At 40.7% G+C, this 23,514-nt stretch overlaps 1 protein-coding gene across 1 annotated transcript; it reads left to right on the forward strand.

Annotated features, from left to right (window-relative positions):
• The first annotated feature begins 47 nt into the window (after positions 1 to 47).
• Positions 48 to 17,925, forward strand: POP1 (POP1 homolog, ribonuclease P/MRP subunit). Its single transcript, XM_015856147.2, has 15 exons — positions 48 to 314; positions 1,108 to 1,275; positions 2,118 to 2,293; positions 2,989 to 3,237; positions 4,356 to 4,443; positions 4,648 to 4,823; positions 5,342 to 5,592; positions 5,711 to 5,804; positions 6,581 to 6,692; positions 7,226 to 7,345; positions 12,471 to 12,586; positions 13,606 to 13,797; positions 14,198 to 14,352; positions 15,042 to 15,377; positions 16,118 to 17,925. Exons 1-15 carry the CDS (start codon positions 185 to 187, stop codon positions 16,779 to 16,781), a joined length of 3,027 nt encoding a protein of 1,008 aa, XP_015711633.1. The 5' UTR covers positions 48 to 184; the 3' UTR covers positions 16,782 to 17,925.
• The last annotated feature ends 5,589 nt before the right edge of the window (positions 17,926 to 23,514 follow it).

Below are 23,514 nucleotides of genomic sequence, written 5' to 3' on the forward strand. Positions count from 1 at the left end.
CCCGCCCCCCACACCTACTGCGTGTGGCTGCGCTGTGCGCATGCGCTGTAGGGGCTCGGGAGGCCTCGTGTAGCCAAGATGGCGGCGGCGGGCAGCCGTGTTCAGGAGGAGGTTGGCTGCTCTGCTGCGCTTTAGGCCCGTCGGAGCGACAGCAGGAGAGCTGTGAGCTCCGTGTCGAGCCGAGATGTCTACGGCGAGGGAGAAGAAGCGGGCCAGGAAGATGAGGAACCAGCCGGCCAGCGTCACGCTCCCGGCTGAGCCGGCGTCCTTTACAGGAGGCGGCAGCAGCAGCAGCAGGGCCTGCTCGGCTCCAGGTACGGCCTGCATCCCCCCGGCATGACTCACCCCCGGTCGCACTCACTAAGTGTGACCGCCCAGCCAGCTCCGTATCCAGACAGCGGGACATCCAGCACATCCCGCTGTTATCCTCTGTTGCGTCTGGGATGTCACGCAGGACAGTGTCTAACGATGTACTGTAACTTACTGCAGCAACATATGTGTGCCGTGCTTGCTTTATTGCTGCAAAAGAAATGCGTGTGTCTTACTGAGGATAAAAGGACAAAAATAGCTAAACTTACGGGGAAAAAAAATAAGAGGGGAAACTTTTGCTGACTAAACAACAGTAAGTTACTGTTGGCACTGTCACTGATGGCAGTCACGTGGGCTGATTTTGATCACAGAATCACATAACAGCTTGGGTTGAAAAGGACCACAATGATCATCCAGTTACAACCCCCTGTTCTGTGCAGGGTCACCAGCCACCAGACCAGGCTGCCCAGAGCTACATCCAGCCTGGCCTTGAATGCCTGCAGGGATGGGGCATCCACAGCCTCCTTGGGCAACCTGTTCAAGTGCGTCACCACCCGATGTGTGAAAAACTTCCTCCTTTATGTGACCTAAACCTCCCCTGTCACAGTTTAAAGCCATTCCCCCTTGTTCTATCACTATTCACCCTTGTAAACAGCTGTTCCCCCTCCTATTTAGATGCTTTATTGCGTGTTTATATCAGGTTTATATCAGGTTTATATCTTTCCCTTTGGGCTTCATTGATCCATTCCTGGATGACTTTGTATTTCTGTTATCTGTGTTCATTTCTAAACCTTTTAGGAGATGTTCGTTCTGAGCAGCAGTATCAACAGAAGAAATTTTTGCATCAGTCACCTGGGCCTCCCTACAGGAAAGAACAAAATAGAGGAGACTCAAGAGGCAGAGGAAGAGGAGGATGGCAAGGAGAACATCAGAATTCTTCAGAGGAAATGCCTAGATACATAACAGGTTTGTATGTATAAGAGAAGGTCAGAGTTTCCAGGGCAGCTTGCTAGAAGTTGCTTGTTGTCTGTCTTAGATTTTGCACAATAGCAAAAGTCAGAACGGATGTTTTGGTCAACATGTGTATTGTCTTTTGTTTTTCCTGATTTTCTCCAAAATACAGAAAAGTTTGTTTACTGAAATGAATTACCAGCTGTTGTTCAGTGAGTCCTTTCAGACTTCTGAGTTGAAAAATTGCACTCCTTATAACGAGGGCATGCATTTGGATCACGGTTTACCAGGAAAATGAATACTGACAGCCATCTGTTTTCAATGTAGTCAGTGGAACTGTTTATGCTCATGTTGTGAGTTAAAGAAACTTTTAACAGAACGTTTGTTTAGGAAAGCAAAGAGACAAATTAGTTTTTCAAATTATGGTGGTGCTATGATAATGAATACACTTCCATAAGCATTAAACGAAATCAACCTCTGACTCCTTGATTTGATCATCTTAAAACAGTTTGCAGTCTGATCATTGCTTCCTGCTTTTTTTTCCATGATTAAGTTTTTCCATCTGTCTGAATAATACATGAAAACATGGCTGCCATAGTAAAGAAGTACTTTGTGCAAATAGAACATGTTGCTTATACCTCAGCTCTCAGTATTTGCCTAAACATATTGGTGAGGATATTTGAAGAATAGAAATTACTTCTGTAATAGACAGTAGAGGATATTTTTGTTTTATCTCATGAAGTCAGTAGACTGGTGTACTAGGAATACTCTGCTGGAGTTCACTAACCTATGTACGTTGTCCCTTTCCTTTTATCTTTGCCATTTGCCATGTTCTGATGGAGTTCTTTTCATTCCAGTGTCTACCTTTGCTGAAGCTCGTGCTGCTGAGCTCAAAGCCATGCTGAAAGCAGTTGCGCAGAAGTCTTCCAACTCTCTAGTGTTCCAGACTCTGCCCAGGAGCATGCGAAGGCGAGCTATGAGTCACAATATTAAGCGCCTACCCAGGCGGCTGCAAGAGATTGCCAGAAAAGAGGTATACGTGTAGTTTATAGTATTTGATGAGGTGTATAGTGGATGTAACTATTGTGCGGTGCTGTACGTTTATTACAGTTCACAGCTGAGCTTGCCTGCAAAGCTTCCTTATATACAAAGGCTGACAAGCTTGGGCTGACATTTGGATGCAAAACCTACATTTTAGTAGATCTCAGTGTAATTGTCAATAATGTCTTGGATTCATCGTTGTTCTATGTCTTGAGAAGTTACTGGAGTCATGATGATAAAACCCCCTACTGCAGGACTGTTTGTTTTGGGTGGTATATCAAGGTCTCAGGTGATGTAGGACTCTTCAGTAACACCTGCCTATCTTGCAGCTCACCACTGCTTTGAGCTGTGACTTTGCACAACTGAAGCCAGCACAACTTGTTCATAACTGGCACAGTATAGCTCAGACAGGGTCAGCACAGTGGAGCAGTAGACAGGTTGCATGCAGCTTGAGACCATTCCTGGTCGTGAAGCTCATTTTGGAGTAGTGTCTTAACATTTAGTCGGGATGCTCTTATAAATTTACTTATTCCTTACTTGCTGTGGCATTTCTATGTGTTAAAAAAAAATATGGTCAAGTGGTAAATTATGTTGGTACTTCCTCTATCCTTGTCTATGCTAACCTTTTTCCTTAACAGAAGCTTTTCCTTTTGAGATTTACTTCAGTGTCTTCTCTTTTGAAAACAGGCCGAGAAAGCTGTACATCAGAAAAAAGAACAGTCCAAGACTAAATGCCGCAAAGCCAGAAGACGCCACATAAATTTGGTAGCAGAGTTTAATCACAGGCAAAGGAAAAATATTTGGCTGGAAACACATATTTGGCATGCAAAGAGATTTCATATGGTAAAGAAATGGGGATACTGCTTAGGAAACAGCCCTACAGAGAAGTGCTACAGGGCTTGCTACCGAGCCATGACAAATCACTGCCTTCTTCAGGTATCACATTTGCATTTTCTTTATTCTTCTGCCAAGGTGAAGTTAATCACCTGTTCATTTCTAACCAGTGTTTCTACCTCTTTGAAGCAATGTTGTGTCAGCTGCTAATAAGTGCTAGCTATGAATGCAGGGCAAGGGAGGTGATCTTGCCCCTCTGCTCTGTGCTGGTGAGACCTCACCTGGAGTACTGCACCTGAATGTGGAGTGTCAGTACAGGAGAGACATAGACCTGTTTGAGAGCATCCAGAGGAGGGACACAAAAATGATCCAAGGGGTGGAATGTCTTCACTATGAAAACAGGCTGAGAGCTGGGGCTGTTCAGCCTGGAGAAGGTTCTGGGTAGACCTGAGAGCCGCATTTCAGCATCTAAAGGAGGGCAGTAAAAAAAGAAGGGGGCAGATTCTTTAACAGGGTCTGCTGCGACAGGACAAGGGGAAATGGTTTCAAACTAAAGGAGGGGAGATTTAGGGTGGGCATCATAGGGAAGAAGTTTCTTGCAGTAAGGGTGGTGAGGCAGTGGAACAGGTTGCCCAGAAAGGTAATAAATGCCTTATCGCTGGGGACACTCAAGGTCAGGCTGAATGGGGCTCTGAGCACCTAATCTAGCTGTAGGTCTCCCTGCTCACTGCAGGGGATTTGTACGAGATGACCCCTAAAGGTCCCTTCCAAATCAAACAATTCTGTGATAAATGAGTAATTTCATAAGTGTTGTGAAAGGTGGACAGCGTGAGAGAGTAAGATGGGGCTATAGAAGAGTTTTAGGTATTAAAAAGGTATCTGTAGCTGAAATACTTCATCTTCAGCCATAGGAGCTAATAGATTCAGTGAATTTCTGCATCTTCTTGCGAGAAGGATGCTACCAAAGACAGACACTTCGTTGTGTGACCTTTCTGGTCTATTTATTCAGGGGGCAGGTTGTTCTGCAGATGAGAAATGCCTGACAGCAGTCCTACAGCAAAAAACTATTTAATTAAGAAATAACAATATTTTCTCTTTGACTCAAGCAGTTGTTTTTCATTTACTAAAATTTAATTGTGAATTATGAAGCTCAGTGTTGACCCTTCCTTGTCAGGTTCATTTTCAGGAGTTCTCACTTTTCCACTGTCCTTTTGTTTCAGGATTTATCATATTATTGTTGTCTGGAGTTGACTGGTAAAGAGAACGAGCTTCTGAAACAGCTTGCTCGAATATGTAGCGTTGATGCAGGTAAGATTTAACTAGTTTCAAATAAAGCTAAGTTTTTGAATAGACTAGAGCAGACATGTCCAGCCTGCAGGATGCACGTGAATCAGGACAGCTTGTACTGTGGCTCACCCCATGCTGCTGTGCCATGGTGGAAATGGCTCTTAAACTTTTTTATTTCTTAAACAAAAAGTTACTTTGCTTTTCAATAAGCATCTTCTTCTTCAGGACTAACGTTTGGAGCAGCCAGTTGTCTGTCTGGAAGATTCCAGGGATCCTTGAATATTTACCGAGCAGATCGCTATCCTGAGGACATGCTTGGTCCTGTTACATTTATTTGGAAACCAAGGTCTGGGTCTGAAAACAGACAGTTATGGATCTGGGTGCATCCAGCTCTCAAACAGGTATCCTGTTTTTTAGAGTTGAACTCAAATTTTTTCATGCATTGTCTGTTTCTTTTGCTGTGGATACCTTCTGAAAGGTTTCCACTCTATATTTCTGTTTGCATCTTGTACTTACAGGAATTGTACAGAATGTGAATGCAATTGAAGTATTTTGTGTGAGCATGTTAAAAATTTTGTGTGAGCATGTTAAAAAATAAGAATTTTTGAGGGATTTGTTCACAATATGTCGGTGCCTGTTTTGCTTCCTTCCCACGACAAGCTGTTTGGTCCCTGTCATCACAAGTAGTCATGATCTGAACTGAAATTACAAGCGTACTTTTTTCTTTTATTAATTTAAGTGATAATAAATTCCTAGCAACAGTATTACTTTCAGCATGTGATAGTGCTCTCCATGGACTTAAACAGAATGAAGATCATTCCGTATAATCCACATTAAAACAGAAAACAGAACCACTAGAATTTAACTCATAAAACTGGACTGCTTACTCTCTTAATCGAAACTTCTCACTTTTCTTTAGGACATACTGAATGAGTTGAAAGCAATTTTCCAGTGTTCAGAGCCTGAGGAGATCTGTATTCCTGAGCCAATTACAACATTAAATCAAGAGGAAAAACAAATGGATGTTGTTCAGAACCTTGGCAAAAAAAGAAAGAGGGAGGACAAAGAAGGAGATAAAGCTGTGCCAGTGAAAAAAATAATTGGTGATGGCACTAGAGATCCGTTCCAGTCCTACTCCTGGGTCTCACAAACGACTGGCGTTGTGATCAGGTTTGCTCATAGTAGAGTTAGAAACTGTGACCCTTAACCTGTTAATGTAGCTGGATCATAGTATGACAGAAAACTGCTGTACAATTGCACACTCACCTGAAACTTCCCTCTCTTTCAGCGATCTAACTATGGAGATTCTCAGGTATCGACTGATTGGCCCATTATCACACTCTGTCCTTACAGAGACCCTGAAAGCTGCTTCTATCCAAACAGTAAGGACAATGGCTTGTTGGATATTACTGTAATTAATATAAGGGTCGTAGAGCATGCAAACTTCTTGCTAGAAAGAATCATTAGGAGTATTTATTATAAAGGTTAACCTGTATATTTCTGTTAGCTTCTCCATATTGAGCTTCTTGATTAATGTTGACCTCAGGAAGGGTGTGTATCTGGATTTCTAGTATGGGTAGAGAGAAAATGGAAGCTGTGATGCTACTGAGAAGGCTGTAAAGGTTTTGCTACAGTGATGTGTTGTGTTGAGAGGTCCAAAATAATTTATACTCTTTTTGACAAACAATAGACTACATTTCTTATTCAACAGGCTAGAGGCTCCTATAGGGCAAGACATAAAAGGGTATAGGAAACATGTATGTATTTGATTTAAAACATAATTTCTCCAGGATTTAGTATTTTGTCCTCCTCTTAGCACATAAAATCACTGTAGTTTTAATGGGTGTCAGATTTTTCGTGTGTCTCTTGCTGCAAACATGAGGAGGCTGCGAAATCTCTGATTTTCTGTAAGAAGTCATTGACTACAGAGCGAGGAAGAATTGTGGAGTGCTTTGTTTACTTTTGGAATACAAACTGAATATGCTTATTGGAGAGTACCATACAGTGAAATATAGGAATAAGCTTCATCAGGAAAAAATGGTTTTGATTTGAAACTTGAAGGAAGCGACCGTGGTGATTAAGGCAAACAGACTGAATTCATACTGATTAGAAGTTACTGAATTACTACTTGACTTAATAAGATGATGTTGTTTTCCAGGAGATGGTGGATTCAGAGTCGAAACTGAATAACTGGTGGGTAGAAAACTGCAAGGACTCTGAAAAAGTATCTCTTCATCATCGTCAAACTGCTATCTTTGAGCTCTTAGAAGGTATTTGGGCATGGGCAATAGGGGAGGAAGGGGAGACTTAAATTTTAGTGGTCAAAACTGGCATGCAACCAAGTTGGCTTCAGTTTGGTAAGGCGTAGTTTGTGTTTGATAGAGAGTGTGATGCCTTGTACTTAAGTAATTACTGTGGCACGTCAAAGATTTGAGAAACATTACTTTTTATTTTTTTAATGGAACTTCAGTCCTTTTTGAAGGCCAAACTCTTAACAGTTAAATTTCATCTTGTTTCTTCATAAACATTTCACTTCTAGCACTGAAACAGGTAAGGGGCTGACTGTGGTAAATCTCAAACTATAACCAAGCTATCCAGTATGAGGCGGTTAAGCAGAGATGAGGTAAAACTTTTGAAGATGTTTTATAATTTCCTTTAACAAGTGTTGATGAGTTTTCAAAACATGATAAATCGAATTCTCTGAATTGCTACTCTGGCAAAAAAGTACAGAATAACAGTGCAGAAAAAAGAATCACAGTTTTATTGGTGGTTTTATGGCACTGTTCATTTGTGTATTTTTAAGGGATAAGTTCACCATCAGAAATGCCACCAGGTACAATACTGGGCCTCACTGTTGGAGATCCTCGAGTCAATCTGCCAAAAAAGAAGACAAAAGCCATGCCGGATCCAGAAAAATACCAAGGTAAAATGCCTTGTTTACACTGTGCTTGAGTGGAACTGCCAGAGGCATGAAATTCAGTTTCTGTGTGCTCTTCTGTTTTCATTTACTGTCCTTTTCCACTGATTGTTTTTTTTTTCTAGTTGTTTTCTTCTAGCATTAGATTTCATAAGTTTCCTCCTTCTTTCTACATACCTTGTTGTAACAGAAACAGTGTTTTAGAACAGCAGTTGTGAGGGAGGGACATGCACCATAGCTGGTCTTGTGCTCAGTGGAAGCCTCTGTCTGACCATACAGATGATCCAGGTTCGAATCCTGGCAAGGCCAACCAGGTGCTAAAAGCTACTCAGTAACTTTCTGTTTGGTATTTAGTCTTCCAGGTGCTGTTTTTCTCTCCAAAAACAGCTTTAGAGTTTGGTTTATAGTATTTGAATGTCACAGTTTCACTGTAGGAAAATGCAAAATTAGCATTTGAGATTGCTAGGAGATGCATGAGTGACTTTCATTTAAGTGCAGAATACATGATGAGTTGGATTTGAACTTCCTTGAAAAATATGCCAGAACGGGTAAAATGGGATTTCTGCACAGTGCAGTGTTTGTGTTTTCATTTAGGTTCACTAGACACAGGCTGCCTAAGGTAGTATGAGAAACAGAATAGCTTGCTAGCAAACAAGAGAAGTTTCTTTGATCATGTGTTTCCAAGATACTAGAATAATAGAGCCTTAGCTTTTGTTTAAACCAAGTTGAACACTGATTTTAGTTGCCATCTTACCAACTCATCCTATTCAGACTTTCTTATATTTTCCTATTCCAACCCTTGTATGTGGAACAGATTTTGTCCTGTGTATTATAATTTCTGAGCAGTTACTTTCTCATCATTAATGTTTATGTTGGAAGTGTTGCTGCATATGCGACCCCTGCTTTGGTTCCTTCCTGCTGAGGAGTAAGGTGAGCTATATAGCACTTATTTACAGGGACTGGTTTGAACTGGTAAAGGAGTTAGCAACCAAAACAAGTTATTTGTCACTATTCATTCTGCTTGTCATGTCTGTGAAAATATGTTCAAGAAGGTGCAATGAGCTGAAGTCTTCTAAGCATTGGAAATGTCATGTAGTAGTTTTTCTCCCGCTGGCAAAGATGGTTCTCCCTCAGGATGGAGGGCTGTGATAGAGAGGTAATAATGTGTGACAGGGAGTCAAGAGGAAGAAGGCGCTTACACTGTTTTTATTTTGACTGGTTAGAAATGGCCATCTCCAAGTCTTTCTGTTTGGAGTTATGCTTAAACTTGCAAGAAATCTTGCAGTCAGAAAAGCTAAACTGGTTTTGCTTTCTGGTTCTTTTCAGATTGGGTGTTCTTTTGCTTTTTCTTTCATCATAAACTTAATGGTGTATCTGACTTTTCTTTAGGTGAGGGGAGAAAGTCCTTGATCAGCGAGCAAGAAAATGTAAACTGCATACGATACCTTCTAATTTAGGTTCTACTAAAGGAACTTTTGTTGCACAAATACAGCACTGCCAACTGCCAGATCAGGTGGAAGTAGGCAGGAGAGTGAAGGATAATACAACTTCCTTCTAACAGAAGATAAAAAGGGCATTGTGGAAAGAGAGTAGAATAGTTGTTCTACTAGGAGCAGTAAGGAGGTAATTTCCCACCTGAGTGACTTCTTTATACTGTGTGGGAAGACTTAGAAGATTATTCAGAATCTCCTGTGTACCTATTGCATTATGTACTGAGGAAATGTTACGGCATGGTAGTTTCTTATCTAGGAACCTTAGAACTGAGGTGTAACTGCCACTCTTCTCTCTGCCTCGTTGATATTCCTAGGTGTTAGTTGAAGAGAGAAGCTATTACTACCCTTCAAAGCCTGTTGTTCCTATCTGAATTTTATAATTGACTATGTGACAGCTACTACCAGTGCTATATCCTGCCTTAATAGGCTCATTTGTTCAAGTAGTTGAGAGAAATTACTTTTTTCTTTTTTCTTCAATGCTTATAGAAAATCAATCCATATTGCATTCAAATACTTATGCAATTTTCTAGGCTTGGGAAAGCTTTCAGTTGCATTTGATTGTTTTTGTTGTTTGTTTTTTTTAAAGAAAAATTGCATCAGTATTAATAAAAGGAAGCTCAGACATAATCAGCTATTGTGTGAAATGCATACAAAAGGCAGATTAAATATATAATCCAATCTGTTCCCTCTATGCAAGCATGACGATTTCTTCCCACTGTATTCTATTTCAGGACAAGGAATTATGTGTAGCTTAGGTTGTGATCTTGTTAGGGCATGTGATCTTATTGCACTTTTCACTGCCTCTATAAATCAACTGTATTTTTTTCCTGTCAACCTACTTGATGGCCTGGTAGTTTTGCAGGAGTTCAAAAATCCATTAAATAAATGGAGGAGAATCTGTTGGAGGTCATTCTGCGCAAAAAGATCAACACTGGGTGAAGATTGTAAGCCAAACATGTTTGGAATAACAATACTGCACACTGATCTGAGTGTAGCACTCTTCCATAGAACTCTATTATTGTCCATGTTTGATGTTCATATTACTGGAGTATCCAACAAGAATTCCATCAAAAGCAGTGCATTACCAAAGGTTATTCTAGTTCAGTTTAGCAGTTTTACCAGCATTTTTTCCATCCAGTTCCTGGATCCTTTGGTTCTTTTGCCCAGCAGATACCCAGGAAAGGAACTCTTCAAATGTATGAAGGGCAGTTTGTTTAACAAAAAAGGAATTTAATATTGGCAAATTGCATGTATTAGTACAGCAACAGTACTACCAATGTTGCCACAGTAACACCCACAAAGAAAGTTCGTTTTCACTTCTAGATAGTTGATCCCCAGTGGAAGATGAGGTCTGTAATTCTACTGAGTTGGTTTTAGTTTTCCCCTTGAGCAAATAATTTTATGAGCATTAGAATTACATAAACTTTCTGAGTCTTGGATTTAATGTAACCTTACTCAGTCCTGGTAATATGGTGAGATGATCTTTATGTGAGTAATGTTACTAGTTATTCATCTTTGTTGTATTTAATGTTTTTCCCCTTTTTGTTTCTTGGATATTCGAATACTATTGGTATTACTATTAAATTTGAAATGGTACTGCTTATCTTAGCAGATTCCATATTTGTTTTAATCTCTCTTGTTTTTTAATGTTATGTAAAAGCTAATTGCTTTTCTTAACATATGTCCACTATTTGAAGATGCATTATTTGTCAAATGTGCAAATGGTGTAGGTAAGTTACAGCCTTCTTAGCCTATATGTTGTCATACATGAAATCTTTGAAATGATGTGCATCTATCTGTTTCTTCTGTCCTCCTTGTTTTTTATTCAAAACATTGTAAACTACAGTTGTGTACATTTTTCCCCCTGTGGATGATGATAAATCAAAGATAATTTCAGTCTTTCCCACTTAATCATACGCCTGAATGCATATGCATGGTTCAGTGTATGTAAAGGACATTTGCTGATGGGGTTTAAGTGCAGGACCATCCGAATTTCTTTAGGCTACAAGATGGAGATTTTATGAGTAAATCATTTTTTACTGCCTTTTCATCAGATTTATACCTTCTGGAAGTCAAGCCTCTAAGTGGTCAGTGCTTATGCAGTTGCAAACTAGCGTTAGTCTTCTCTCTTTTTTAAGTGCTCTTGTGGTGTTTTGGTTTGCTGCTACTGTCTTAGCATGGTTTGCTGCTCAACATGGGGTCTGTTGGAACCTCTAGACAGTGAATGAAAAGCAGAGGAGAATGCATCATAAAAGACAGGTGAGCTAAAGTTCCTCCTGCAAATGTGGAGCCAGGGACTTTGCCAGTAAACATATTCTAGCAGAACATATCTGGCCTTAAACACTGGCTCTCTTGATACCACCTACATACGTGCTCTGAAACTACTCCTTAATGGTGCTTATGTTTCTACTTCTGTTACTGCTGCTCCTCACAGAGGGATGGGAATAATTCAAACAGATGCACTCTTAGTCTTAGCCCTGTCTTCTAAGACTGCTGAGGTAATCTCAGAACAACAGTTGGAAACAGAATGAAACCTTCCTTTCTTTCCCTGTGTTTCCTGAGCACCAGCTATTGGCATCAATGGAAGTAGGTACTACGATGGCTGTTGCTGACTTTTGTGTGCTTAGTCATAGGCACAGTAGTTTGTGTGCTTAGTGTTTCCTGCACTAGTTGTAGCATCTTATTTGCTGCATCATTAGCAGCTTACTCATCAGTAGGTTTATTTCCCCAGCATTCTTTGAATGTGAACTAAAGAAAATGAAAGGGGAGAAGATTGAATTACAGTGTGTTTTGTAGAGAGTTAATTCTTCAGGTTGAATGGGGATGAAAGAAAAACAATGTACAAAGTTAGAGATCTTAGAATAGTGAGGAGAACATTGGGTGGGCTGTAGGAATGGAAAGAGACAGATATTAAAGGGCTCTTTAAAGTGGAGAAAAATACTCATGATTTGCGGGGTAGCAGTTCTAAGGAATGTGTGTTATTTAAGGAAGGGTGCTTAGCAAGTGTCACCTTGATAGCACTATCAAACTCAGGAATGCTGCTATGTTTATTGTTTCTGAGGATTTTTCAACTCATAGTAGGATGGACAATTTTAAACCATTTACAATCATTTACAAATGATTACATAGTTATTGCAGTTATGTTTGTCAGTACCTATCCTATTGTTAGGACAACTTAGTAATCCATATCTTCTGTACTGAAATTCTTTGTCCACATTAACTGGAAAAAATTAGCTGAATTCTGTCATTCAAAAGATTAAGTTATTTAAAAACAAGCAAGAAATATTGTGTTCCTTTAATAAGCAAGAGCACCTAGATGACAAAGCAATCCCTGTAAGTTTTAACCACAGAAATATTAACAGCTTCATTGTGGGTTATTTTAATTGGTAAAGTTTATTTTACTTAAAATACGGATTGATATGCATGATATGCTGGGTACTGAATGCTGAATGCTTTTCATCCACAGAGTACAAAAGGTAGGTATACTTTTTCCTTATTTTGTTTGCATTGGGGAGTTGAAGCAGAATTAGTTTTAATGCCCCATTGAGGAGTTTTAAAGCTAAAAGTCTTATTCATCTTCAGTAAGATATTTCAGTAACAAAATCTGAGTTTTGTTTGAAGGTTCTCTTCTTTTGTAGATAATGATAAAGTTAGGCAGCTGTACCTGGAGGGTGTACCCGTTGAGTGTGCTCACAGCTTTATCTGGGACCACGACATCTGTAAGAACGTCACTGAAAATAAAATCTCAGAGCAGGTAACTGATGAGGTGGATTGTCTTGAAGATGAAACATAATTGCAAGAGCAGCAGTCTCCTAATGTGGTACTAGCACATGACTGAGTTGAATGGTCTGTTCTGTAGCCTTTATGTGATATTCTTCTATAGCAGTTATTAATACCCATTTAAAAAAAAGCTTTTCTGGATCGTCCACTGAACTAAGTAATTGTGGTTTTATTTTTCTGAGAGATTTGAAATTGGATTTCCCTGCATCACTTTGTCTCATATAGCACTTGAAAGGGGTGAAGTGCATCAGAGATGCTCTGTCCATTTACTCCTCCATAGCCAAGTGGATTCTCCTGGCAGGAAAAAGATGAGACAAAGTAGACCCCTCTGGTCCTGAACTGCAGTACACTGTTGTGGTCATTGTAGGCATCTGTGTAGGCATACACAGTTTAGCTTATAGAACAGCTGGTGCAAAAGAGACATGAAGAGACATGTACAGTTCCAATCTGGTGTTCTGCTGGTTGTTTTGTTGTTGTTTGGGTTTTTTTTTCCCCATACATGTATTTTTAATGCAGTACAATGAAATGTAACAAGTGATGATTGACAGAGCCTTGGTACCAGCATGCTTTCTTTGAAACTGATTCAAGACAAAATGCTCTTTTCATCTCTCTGGATATAGTTCAGATTTTCCCCATGAATTAACAGTCTGTTTGAAAGCACGTGCTCAGTCTAGTCTTGTGCACAGGTCTGTAAATACCAAGTTGGAATACTTGCCCTTTTCCTTTATCTGTGCTGTACATCTTCATACTTGAGTTTCGATACCTTCCCTCCATCAAGCACTATGAAAATTTAAAGGGGTGGGGGCTGGAGGCTTCTTAAATGCTTTTTCTATAGTTTTTTTTCATGCCTCAGTGAAAGTCAGTTCATATGTGTAGAGTGTTACTAGTTTATTTGTTCTAGTTATAAGTTTATATCTTATCATGTCTGTATCTTGCAAGGATAGGTGGAAGAGGGGAAAAGTTACTAACTTACTGGAAAATTTTCCTTCTTAGGAATTAAACAGAATGAGAGCCCAGTTACTGGTACCTGGATCTCAGCTTGATTTGGGTCCTCGTGAATCTAAAATTCCTATACTGTTGGTGCAGCAGCCAGGAAAAATGGCTGGAGAAGATCGACCAGGATGGGGGAGTGGCTGGGATATCTATCTCCCAAAGGGCTGGGGCATGGCTTTCTGGATTCCTTTTGTAAGTAACATTCATTAAAAATGGCAAGTAAATGTAACAAATGAAACCATTTGCTCTGAAATACCATTTTAAGCATACTTCATATTGTGTAATAAAGCCATCACAGTACCAAAATCCCACTATAAAGAGGATGTATGAACTGGTTCATGACAGTCTTGGTCTTAAAATCTTAAAAATAAATAAGCGATAGTTTTCTGTATCTTCCTTTGAGTGTAACTGTGCCCTTATGGCAGCTTGAAGCAGGAAATGAGAGAACAGGGTAAGAAGAGAAAGCTGATATGATAGCTGTTTGGTTTTGTGTTTCTAAGAGCATATGTCTCTAATGGTAAATCATTTGGTGCCAGTTACTAATCATACAAATGTTCATTTTTTTTGGGGGGGGGGTTGATTTTTATAACAGATATACCGCGGTGTACGAGTCGGTGGCTTGCAAGAAGCTTCCAAACATTCTGAGTATCAAAGAATACCTCACACTCCAGATGATTTCCCTGATTGCCCGGCGGGAATGCAGTTTGCCAAAGAACTGGAATGCAGCCTTCTTGACAGATTCAAACGGTAACGTTAACTTTGATTGATTACAAGAATGGAAGAAAAAACCACCAGTGGTGCTTAAGATAGTCCCTTCATTATCTGTTGTGTTCATTTAGACTTGGACTTCAGGAAGGTCTTTCACTATCGTGTTTTAAAGTAATGACAATAAATATATTCAAACTGTACATAATAGAAAAGTTTTCCTAATCAGGTCACATAAATTAACTAAAACCTTCTATTTTCGGAATGAAGCTCAATTAAGAGACCCAAGTAAAAAATGAAATAATTTCAGGCAAGCTTCTCAGCTATATAGAGAGAAGGCAGAAGTTTGCCTTTGTTTTCATTACAATCATTGGCATACCATGCTTATGGGGCATCTGGAAGCATTTTCTGAACAAACTGGTATCAGTTGCCCTTCCAGCTACAACAAGGAGGAGAATTTCAGAGGAAATGGTGATAGTGTCAGTAGTGTCCAGCATTGCTGAAAGGATATAGTGAGCAGAAATATATCAGCATTGCCTAGAAGTATAACTTGACAGTTATTGGTGAGGTTACTGAATGCACAGTTAACTTTCTGTTTTAAATGCTTGCTTACAGAAACAGAAAACATTATTAGAACAGCATGGCAAAGCAGGCAGTTAGCCTTTCTAAGTGCCAATTTGAAAGAAGAACACTGGTTATAAATCTTACTATGTACTTGATTTCTTATTTAGACGTCCACCTGCAAAAAGGGCAAATTATGTCAAACTGGGCACTCTGTCCCCTTTCATCTGTCCTTGGGGGCAGCTGGTGAAGAGCTGGGAAGGAAGAATGAAAGCTTCAGAAGAATCTGTGTGTCCTTCCCCACATGCTGAGCACTGCACAACTGAAGGACGTGACTTTTGTGACCCCAAACCAGAATTGGTGAAAGAAGCTTCCCCTGAGGCTGGTGAGGCAGAGGATACCATGGAAGTAAGCTCCGAAGATGCCATGAAGACAGAGGGTGATACAGGCACCCAAGATTTTGGTGAGAGAGGTGAAACTATGAGAAGTAACTTCATTGTTCTCAGGTATGTCAAAAGGTATAAGCACGCAAGGTGTTACTTCTTTATTAGGAGTAGTTGAATTGGGAAAAGGAATGACTCAGCTTTGATTGCAAAAAGATTTGATCGAAATATAGTGTTGAGGAGATTAAGTAATTTTGCTGTTGAGTGGAAGTCCTGCTTTCCTCAAACACCTTAAGTAGATGATGTAAGGAATTGTCTTAAATACGACAGGCTTGAATTTAGCACTTTCTTGGAGCTGATGTGCTCTGTCTGCTTCTGGGTGATCATATATGTGATTTCAGACTTGCAGTGTATATCAGCACATGTCCTCTTTTCTAATGCATTGCCTCAGATGCTCTGCAAAGAAGATAGAATCTCCTGTATTCCACTGTAAATTATGTGGGTGCCAGCCGTTGTTTGGAAGGTGCCTGAATGCAGATCTTTCATTTTGATGTAGTTATCAGGGGAAGAAATATTGTCAGTTCAGAACTGAATTGTGTCACTGAAGGTTATAAAGCTTTTGTGATCAAGCTTTAACAAGCTGAGTGAAATTCTTGCCTTCAGAACAAGTAGCCTCCTAATGCATGAAGTTCACTTGCCCTTGTTCTTCTTGTGCTGATAGTTACAGACACCAGCTTGAAAGGTTACAGGAAGCCCCAGGGCTTCTTTAATCACACTCTTTCAAATAGGTGACTTTCTGGATTTCTGTTATACTACTTATTAATTACTGTCTTTTTTTGTTTATTTTAAAAACTTTTTAATAGGAATGAGAAATTACTAATGCAGTTATCAGCCTGGTGCTACCCCACTTCTGGAAAAGATCGGCGACCTCGCCTTGTTTCTCAGCTTGGAGGAAAGGAAATGACTGAAGATGTCCTTTTGCCAATCTTGATGAACTATCCCAGGGCTCTGGTATGGGTCAAATTATCTCTCTTGAGAAAGGGAAACCCTGAAATACATGCCATGATTTGCATCCCAACAGAAGATGATTTACTACATTTAAGCAAGGACAGACTCTTCTGTGGTCCTCAAGAACCCAAGCATCGTGACGTATTCAGGCACAAGGTACAGAAGCTAAAAGAGAATAAGAGGAAGAAGAAAGAGGAAGATAATGTGAAGGCTCAAGAAAGCAACCCTCCCAGTGTTCCAGAGAAAGAAACAACTGAGGGATGTAAAGACCTCATTCTAGGTCTTTGGTCAGGCACACTCCCAGATGTTACTTCCCATTGCTCCAGAACTCTCTTGGGATATGTGACTCGAGGGGATTTTTCACTAGCTACGGGCTGTGGAGAAGCACTGGGTTTTGTTAGCTTGACAGGGTTGCTTTATATGTTATACAGCCAGCCAGCAGATAAAAAAGGGCTTGTTTTGCTCAGAACTCCAGCATCTTTACAGTACAGATTTGCAAGACTTACTATTGAGGTTTAAATATCATTGGAGTTCAGTAGAATGTGAAACACACCGAAGTATGTATTATGTCTCGTATGACCTTTCTGCTAGGCCTCTAATTTGAGGAAGTGTTTCTGAGCCTTGAGGAATATGAAAGAATTGCAAACCTTTGTAGCAGTATTAATGGGAATAACCGATGCTTAACCCTGGTATTACTTCTGATGTCCTCATTGTGCAGCATTTCTGACAGTAACATACATGTTACCGTGATGTCCTGTATCTCTAAAAAGCCTGGTTTTCACCTCAGTGCTACAAAACAGTTCTGAAAGACCAAATTACAGGTTTTTGTTTCAGAAATCTGTTGATGAGATGGCTGATGAATTGTAGCTTTCCAGATCAGTGTTCACATATAAGCATGTGCCCTGCATGTGCCTGTATACATATAGCAAGTGGCTTTTACCAGTTCCTTGAGTCTGAAAATTATTGCTACGGTGGAATAGAACTAAGTAGACAATTCTAGCGCAGACAGCAGGTAAGATATGTTGGTGGACAAGCTCTTTGTTTAAATGAAATGCAAATATATGATAGTCCAGCTGCATAATCTTAAAATTATAGCAACTGAAGCTCTTAAATTGGAAAGCATATCAATTTCTCTCTATTCTGAGAGAGGAAACTGTCTTTTTGAAAGATAACAAGCTTTGTGGATGTAAATTGCTCTTGGTGGGTCGGCATAGATTTTCTGTTGTAAGTGGGAATATTTTGCCTCCATGTAACATTATTTTTGTGTGCTGGGACCAAGGCTGTCTTCATTATGCTATAGGGTTTGTGAATGTTGAAGCAGTCATATAACCTATAAAATGTATAAGTATGGGGAGAAAGGTGTTTAATTTGATTGGGGAAGGGTGGTTACTTGGTTTTGTTGCTGGTTGGGCTTCTTTCTGTGCTTTTCTTTTTTGTTAACGGTAACCCTAAACTTCTAGCCGTTCTTGAGTTAAGCAGCTTAAAAACGAGTTTACATTCATGCACTATAGTTTAGTATGAGCATGGTACAAATATTTACCAGTTGGTAACATTAACTTAAAATGAGATGACAAATAAAAATGTAATCTATTCTTGATTCGGGAATCTTAATGATTCAGCTTGATTCGTTGAAGTAATAAATTAAATATGGATCAGTTGATGAGTTTGTCTTCCGGAGTATCAGTCTGTAACTTAATCCCCACAGCCACAGTTTTGCTTGAAAAAGCCTTGGGTGAATTAATGAACGTTTTGTGGAGTTCTGTTGCTGCAGGGAGGATTTAGTGTAACTTAACTTCATAGTTATTAATATTTAGGGCCGTTGTTGGATTAAATGGAGATATTCAAGACCTGAAGGATGCCTCCCTATGGCAGGCCGGTAGGTGGCCCCAGAGGAAAAGGCTTGGTACTGCATAGGGTCCGGCCTTCACATGCTCGCCATGTGACTGAGAGCTCCGCAGCATGGAGGTATGTGGAAATAAAGAACCCCTTAAACATTACGGTCTGGCTGCTCTGATCAAGTTCTCTCATGGTAATAATCCTGGATTTAATGAACCTTTTGAATTGTGAGCTCAATTGAAATATTTCTAGGATCAGAGTTTCCAGAGCTGTGCTTCGTGGGAAGAGGGGAGGGGAGGTGATGCTTATATGGCCCTTTTCCCTGCTGCCCCCCCATCTTCTCAGATGCATATTGCCTGACCTCCCTAGGCCTCGACTGTAAGTGAAGGGGGAGGGAAGGGGAGAAGCCCCCCACCCAAGCTATCATTTTTGTTTCTTTTCTGCTTGTCGTTTTTTTGCTCACTGAATCTCTCCCAGGTTTTCTGCTTTTCTTTCTTTCTTCTCTTTTTTTAAACATCTGGAGGCTTTTTTCTTTTCCTCTTATTGGTAATTTCTGCCAGGTTTTCATTTTGACACTTCCTGTTACTTTTCTTTGATTTCCATCCTCTCTTTCTGATTTATGATCCTTCTGTCTGCTGAGCCAATGAACAGAAACTGGAATCCAAGTGCATCCTGTTCTGTATATCTTGTAATATTGTTACACAGTTGTTTTCCTTTAAGTCAGTGATTTATGCCCTAAGTCTTCACTCTCCTTGTAAAATGCACTGCAAGCCTGATAAGTTAAAAATGCTCTAAACTCTCAGCCAAAGTTTGTCAGAAAAATACTGTGATTTTATGTAGCTGCAAGGAAATTTTTATCTGTGGTTGGGATTTCCAGATTCTGAATGTCTCAAGGGGGACTTAGTCATAAAAACCGTGTCAACACTGGATAATCAAGCTGTGGATAATTAAGCCTGTGCTATCTCTGTGTCAGCTGGACGGTATGTCTGTGTTCATCATGTTGAATCAGGTGTAGGTTGTGGCACACATCTGTTAGGCTGTATCTCATTGCAGTTACAACCCTTTGGTTAACTACCCCAAAGCATCTGGGTTGGCTCCCATGAGCTCTGATACATGAGCATTTTCAGGAACCCAGGAAACTCAGACCCAGGGCAAAGAAAAAAAGCTCCTATAAACTATCTGGCTCCCATGCTGTTCTCCAGATAACTTTCTCAAAATGGATGCCAGCACAAACCCTTAGCTCTCATTCCTGGCTTGGCAAGAACTTTTGGAAGCTGATGCAAAGCACAGAAGGCAATTCTGGCATTATCTGAAGCACTGAAGAGCTCAACTGCTACCGCCTGGTCATGTAAGCTCTGCATACAGCTCCCCCAGAGCAGCTGAACAGACGTTGTTCTTCAACCACTCACCTGATTGAAGTGTCTTCTCCCCAGCATGGGCCACGACTTGAAGGTAGTCTCCTGCTACACAGAGAGAGGCCACAGTGACAAACAGACCTACCCACGCTGAGATCTTCATGGCTGTGAAATGCGTTTTACCATTATAAATCCACAAAATGAAGCTGGTGATTACCGAGTGGAATGAGGTGATGTGGGAACTCTGCCAGACCGTTGTGTGTTTGTTGAGGAAGTTCAGAACAGGTTTAGGGCAGTCGGTTTGCTTAGCAGTGTTTAAGGCATGGAAGAAGTTACCTGACAGAAAAGCAGGTGGGGTTGTTGGAACAAGTCTGGGAAAATAACTGGCAGGGTGACAAAGAGCACTTGATGGAGGTATAAGCCCTGGGGGGATCGTGGCACACACACACACATAGCGGGTATTCAAATGCAGCATGACAGCTTTCTTTCAGTGCACTAAATCTGGAAATACGTCAAACCTGATTCATTCACATGGCCACGTGGGGTAGGTAGCAGGAACAGAGCTGTGGGGGAAATAAACTACCAAAGGAGCACTATCACTGAGAAGAGCAGAAAAGCAAGAGCTCGGTTTTATTTTCCAAAAATACAGCCTGTTTAAATTAAAAATAAAGGAATCCCATGTTTCTAAATGCTCTTCCCAGAGGTTAACAATCTAAATAATGCCCACACTTTACCTCTTGCCAATACAGCTCAGCTGTCCTAAGCTCTCCTTCCTGAGCACTGGTCTCATCAAATCCCTGTGAGAGTGAGTAAACTTGGTACTGAGGGAGGAAATCTGAGAGAGGACAGATGTTTTGAGGCCATTGTGGCAAGAGCTAATGACAGAGCCTACCCATCCCTGGACAAAATGAGTTCAGTATAGCTTGCAAAAAAGGTGAGGTGACAAAAGAACGGAAATGGCAAAGCACAGCTTTCATTGATTAAATTGGGTCTCATCTCGAAGAAAGGCGGTTTCTTCCACTGTATGAAAAATGCCCAGACAAAAAGATGAAAAACAAATCTTTTAGACGCCCTACAACCTGCAGAACTTGTACCAAATTCAGCTTGCATGGCCCTTTTTGCACGTCTGATGTGGCAGCCAGGCAGAACTAAAACAGATTCTTAGCAAACGGAAATCAAAACGTTGTTCAGGGCAGAGCAGGAATACAGCAGAGAATCAAACGGCAGTCTGAAGGAAGAGGGAGGCTCAAATTTCATGATCCAAGTATCTGAGGATTTGCTGTAATTTCTACAAAGGAGGGTGTAATTTGGTATTTCATTTGATGTTAAGATGATCAAATAATAGCCGTGATGAGAAAGACCATTTCTTTCCGTTCCATCCTTTTTTTTCAGCATCCTATTTCTTAGCCCACAGAATGTTTTATTTTAGGAATAATATGACAGTTGTGATGGGTGGGAGAACTTGTGCATCTGTAAGCCAGTGTGCCCATTGGGACTCATTCACACACGTTGCTTCTCTTAATTTCTGGGTTTGTTCTTTTGTCACTGGGTAAAACCAGAAAGGTTCGCTTCAGACTGGGTGCAGAGTGCCACTAAGATGATCAGGGGGCTGGAGCACCTCTCCTATGAGGAAACGTTGAGCAAACTGGGCTTGTTTAGCTTGGAGAAGAGAAGGCTCTGGGGAGACCTCATTGTGGCCTTGCAATACTTGAAGGGAGCATATAAACAGGAGGGGGGAATAGCAGCTTACAAGGGTGGATAGTGATAGGACAAGGGGGAATGGTTTTAAACTGAGACAGGGGAGGTTTAGGTTAGATATTAGGAGGAAGTTTTTCACTCAGAGGGTGGTGACGCACTGGAACAGGTTGCCCAAGGAGGCTGTGGATGCCCCATCCCTGGAGGCATTCAAGGCCAGGCTGGATGTGGCTCTGGGCAGCCTGCTCTGGTGGCTGGTGACCCTGCACATAGCAGGGGGTTGAAACTGGATGTTCATTGTGGTCCTTTTCAACCCAGGCCGTTCTATGAGTCTATAAAAGTGTGAAGAGAAAGCAAAGTAGAGCAGGCAATGTTTTGTCTTTAGGAAGCACACTGTGAGATGACTTCTAAAGCAGCAACTCCAAATCTGTTTATTTCTGTAGCCCTTGAAGTGCCGCCACATCTCATCTGTGGGATGGATGAGGTTTCTCAGGCAGTGCCCAACCTGCATGTTGCCTGTTGTGTGTGCTGCTGCCAGCCTGGCTGGGATGGGCCCTGGAGCAGAATGGAGCAACCTCTGCAAATGTCTCTCCTGGAGCAGAGTGAGAGCAACTCCCTGCTGAAAGCTGTGGAAACCCACCTGTCCTGTGCTGATGGCGAAGCTTCTGGGTCCTTTGATGTTGGAGAAGGAAGGGTGAGTTACGTAAAGAGTGCAGAGCTTCAGATACAGGCCTGCTGGGTTTGGTGTTTGCCGAACAAAAGAAAAAAAAATCTTCTATTTCTATTTTTTTAATTATTTTTTTGGTTAGTAGATGTGCCCAAAACTTGTTTAATTCCTTTTAAACTTGTCCAACAAAATGAGAAATATCCAGAAAACAGCAAGACCCCACCTGAGGGCTTGTTTCTCACATTAGATGCATTCAAACCTGCACTGCTGCTCTACAGCTCTACAGCTTGCTGCTGTGAAACAACTGCTGCAAGTTATTACCATGCAAGTGCTTCCACTTGGGCAACCAAGCGTGCCATGCACGGTAAGAGGCTTTCTAATGAAAGTGCATTTAAATCACTGCTTCCCTTGGAGTAGGCTATGCAAATCATTTTTTTGATGGCCTGAGGCATAGAAGAGGCTTGACGCAGCTTTCAAATGAAAACCTCCAAAGCCTGAGATGTTTTTAATCTCTCTTGCTAAAAGCGCTGTGGTTTGAAACTCAAGTTTTTATTTAGAAAGGTAGTTTGAATAAGCACGCTGTGTTTTAATTTGTAAAAATGCCATAAGTTCCATTCCTGTGAAGGGAGGACATCCCTGCAGCCTTATTAATGCGTTAATATAGATCACATAAAAAAATGAGAGTCCTGAGAAAGGCCTACTGATAGCACAGAGCATGAAAGCATCAAAATACAGCAGCAACGTCTTGTTTGAGGAAGTTCAATTTACATTTTTATAGCGGGCAGAAAGATGCTCCAAGTTCTGTATCCTTCCTGCAGTACCTCAGGCATCCTGGCTAGATTCACACTTGGAGTTCTTTCCTAGGCCTGCATAGGGCCATAAGGATACGTATACAGGTGCATCAGTGAAACAATCTTTTGGCTGCTTCTCTGGGCAAGCAGTAAACCTGATGCTTGAAATCTTCTGCAGGAACAGTGGTGGTCAACCATTTGCTGTCTGTTTTCATTTTTTTTTTCTACTGGATTTCTCACAATTCTATAGCACTTGAATTAATATAGCATTGCTGTAAGGCTTGGCGTTATTTTCCATAGAAGACACACTTTAAAATGCATCAGATGAGGAGTTAGGAGTAACATGCATCAGTATGTCTCTCAAAAGACAGGTACTTTTCTGTACTTAAATGCTGTTTATTTCTAAAACAATTTCCATTCCCAGTGTGTGGCTTGCCACCACCACCGAGCCCACCTTAGCCCATGGGCCTGGTTGTACTCAGATCCTCCAGGTTCTCTGCTTAGTTTGCTCTGTGTGATTGCAGTTGGTTCTGCTATGGGATGGTCTCCTTTTTGACAGTTTTCCTGTTCCAATGTTGCACAGAACACAGCAGAGGGAAAGGCCACGTTTGTGCTGTAAATTCCACTTTGGTTTTACTCCGAGTAAATCTTGGCCTTCATTTTGAAATACTGTGTACTTTTTCTTCAGACTTCCTTTTGTAAAAGGCCATCAAAAGCTGAAAGATTACTGTCCCATAGTACAAAGAAGGATGCTGTTAGTCTGGCCAAGTAGCTATCAAAAAATATGCAGGAAATACAACATAAATTCATTTTTTCTCCAAATGTTTTCTGCAGGCAGGATCCCAGGCTATTAGGTTAACTCCAGGGACTACAAAGACAATAATTTGAACTAGAAGTCCCAGGACAGT

Source organism: Coturnix japonica, chromosome 2 (assembly GCF_001577835.2).
Source record: "Coturnix japonica isolate 7356 chromosome 2, Coturnix japonica 2.1, whole genome shotgun sequence".
Lineage (NCBI taxonomy): Eukaryota > Metazoa > Chordata > Aves > Galliformes > Phasianidae > Coturnix > Coturnix japonica.

Bases quoted from the DNA above. Each gene is read 5' to 3' on its own strand.
- POP1 (XM_015856147.2), top strand. From the start codon at position 185: ATGTCTACGGCGAGGGAGAAGAAGCGGGCCAGGAAGATGAGGAACCAG. The intron at 12,587-13,605 runs GTAACTGATGAG...TTTCCTTCTTAG, and splicing joins AAAATAAAATCTCAGAGCAG to GAATTAAACAGAATGAGAGC. The intron at 14,353-15,041 runs GTAACGTTAACT...TTTCTTATTTAG, and splicing joins CTTCTTGACAGATTCAAACG to ACGTCCACCTGCAAAAAGGG.